Source organism: Arachis ipaensis, chromosome B3, assembly GCF_059453495.1.
Source record: "Arachis ipaensis isolate K30076 ecotype BB chromosome B3, ASM5945349v1, whole genome shotgun sequence".
Lineage (NCBI taxonomy): Eukaryota > Viridiplantae > Streptophyta > Magnoliopsida > Fabales > Fabaceae > Arachis > Arachis ipaensis.
Genome location: NC_142438.1, coordinates 128,733,655 through 128,736,007, shown reverse-complemented (window position 1 = coordinate 128,736,007; position 2,353 = coordinate 128,733,655). Strand labels below are relative to the sequence as shown.

Genomic DNA, 2,353 nt, shown 5'->3' with positions numbered 1-2,353 from the left:
GGATTTTAGTTTCATGCAATAAATCCAAGTAAACCTCGTTTTATCTTCCACAATTGTAAGAAAATATTTATGGCCAGCAGTAGATAAAAGTGAGAGTGGTCCCCAAATATCTATATGTAACAAATCAAAAATATATTCTGATTGTGTATTACTAATGGGAAAAGACAATTTCTTTTGTCTAGCCAAGTGGCAAGAATCACAAACATGAGATGATGAAATGCATTCAATAAATGGAAATGTATTTTTCATGATTGACATTCTTTTGGATGGTAAATGACCTAGTCTAGCATGCCATAGAGTTCCTAAATCTTGCTGCAATGTGACATTTACAGAATGTGTGTTAACTTCTGGTGTAGTTAGTTTCCAAGGTTGAGCATCCATCACATAAAGATCACCAATGACTTTAGCTTGCCCAATCATCTTCAATGATGGGAGTACCTGTATCTCACAAAAAGAATCAGTAAATTTTAATTCACAATGTAATGACTTTGTGAGTTTAGACACTGAAATCAAATTATATTTAAAGTGAGGTATGAATAAAACATTGGTAAGAATCAAATGTTTAGAGAGTTGCACAGTGCCACAAATGTTTGTTGTAGTGGTAGAACCATCAGGTAGATTTACCAAAACTGGTCTCATATAATGAAAAGTTTTGAAAGACTCTTGAATATAGGATGCATGATCAGTAGCTCCACTGTCAAGTATCCAAGAAGTTTTAGTAAAATTTGATGATACACTCAAGCAATGCCTACCTTTTGGTTGAGTAAGGGTGGCGGAAGAAGTAATGTGGTTTACACTATTTGAAGTTGGCATGCGTGGTTATTGAAGGAGTGCTAGTAAGGTTTCCTTCTGATCTGGAGTCAACACAAGTACTGTATCATCGCTCTTTTTATCATGGTTAGAATCAGGAATCTCAGCACTAGAATTCTCAACTATCTCGTCAGTGCTAAGTTGATTGGCTACTCGCTGCTTTTGGTGAGTAGGAAAGCCATTTTTCTTATAGCATGTCTCTGCTAAATGACCAATTCGATTACAGTAGCTACAAAACTTTGAAGTGTAGCCTCGACTATAAGATTTTTGATTTCCTCCTCTGCCTGAATTTCGTCCACGGCCTCTGCCTCTTCCAGAAAATGAACCGCCTCCAGTTGAGGTTTGCACCTCTAAAGAGTTAGTCACTATGTTGCTATTTGACGGGTCACAATTCAATTCTTGCTCTTGTTGGGTTAACATAGATAGTACTGTGTTGATTTCAGGTAACGGCTTCATTAGCATGATTTGTGATTTAACATTTAAATATTGCTCATTCAATCCTTTTAAGAATTTGACAACATATTCCTCAGAAGCATAGTCTCGAACAATTCGTAATCCACATGAACATCCATTAACACAAGCAACACAACTAGGAATAGCACGTAAATTTTCTAATTCTTCCCAAATAGCTTTCAACATAGCAAAGTAAGAGGTAACAGTAAGATCACTTTGTTTGAGTGCATACAATTCTTCTTTTAACGCACCAACTCGAAAGACATCTCCCTGTGAGTAACGACGTTTTAAATTATTCCACAAGTCTGGAGCTGAGCTAATCCACATCACGCTCTTAGCGATTTCAGGGCTGAGAGAGAGGTTGATCCAGGAGAGGAGAAAATTGTTACACCTATCCCATGCTTCAAAATTAGGATCACCTTCACCTGGTTTTAGAATGGATCCATCGAGGAATTTCACCTTGTTCTTCGATCTGAGTGCTCTCCACATATCGTGCGACCACTGATAATAATTTTGAGGTGTCAATTTAAGCGGAATTAGAGCCAATCCAGGACTTTCTCTTGGATGAAGAAAATAAGGGCTAATCGGATCAGAAATTGCAGAAGAGGAACTAGATCTGCCAAGATGTGCCTGGAACTGAGAGAATTGACGCATGAAAGCGGTGAAATTCTCAAAATCTGCAGCGGAATTTGATGAAGGGCTTGCATTCGGATTAGATAAATTATCTGCCATAGTTGGATCTTCTCGCTCTGATACCATGTAAAATGATACCAAGCTTAAAATTCAAGTGAATTACAAAAATAATTATAAGAAAATAAGAAGGTCGGTGATGTACTCTCAGGTCATTGAAATTTAAAGTAATGGAAGAAGAATTAGAAAGAAGTGAAAAGAGAGAATAATTGATTAAAAAAACCACCACAGAGTACTGAGTACCAATTACAATATATATAGCAAAAGGGAAAATAAATTACTAACTAATAGTGCTATAATTATGTCTAACAAACTAACCAACTTGACAGCTATACAAAAAACAAACTCTATTATGTTACACTTCTCATTCATTCAGTTTCATACGCTCCACTGTACTCAA

At 36.4% G+C, this 2,353-nt stretch overlaps 1 protein-coding gene across 1 annotated transcript; it reads right to left on the bottom strand.

Annotated features, from left to right (window-relative positions):
• Positions 1–819: 819 nt before the first annotated feature.
• LOC107633691 (uncharacterized) lies at positions 820–2,022 on the bottom strand. Its single transcript, XM_016337295.2, has one exon. It carries the CDS (start codon positions 2,020–2,022, stop codon positions 820–822), a length of 1,203 nt encoding a protein of 400 aa, XP_016192781.2.
• Positions 2,023–2,353: the final 331 nt, after the last annotated feature.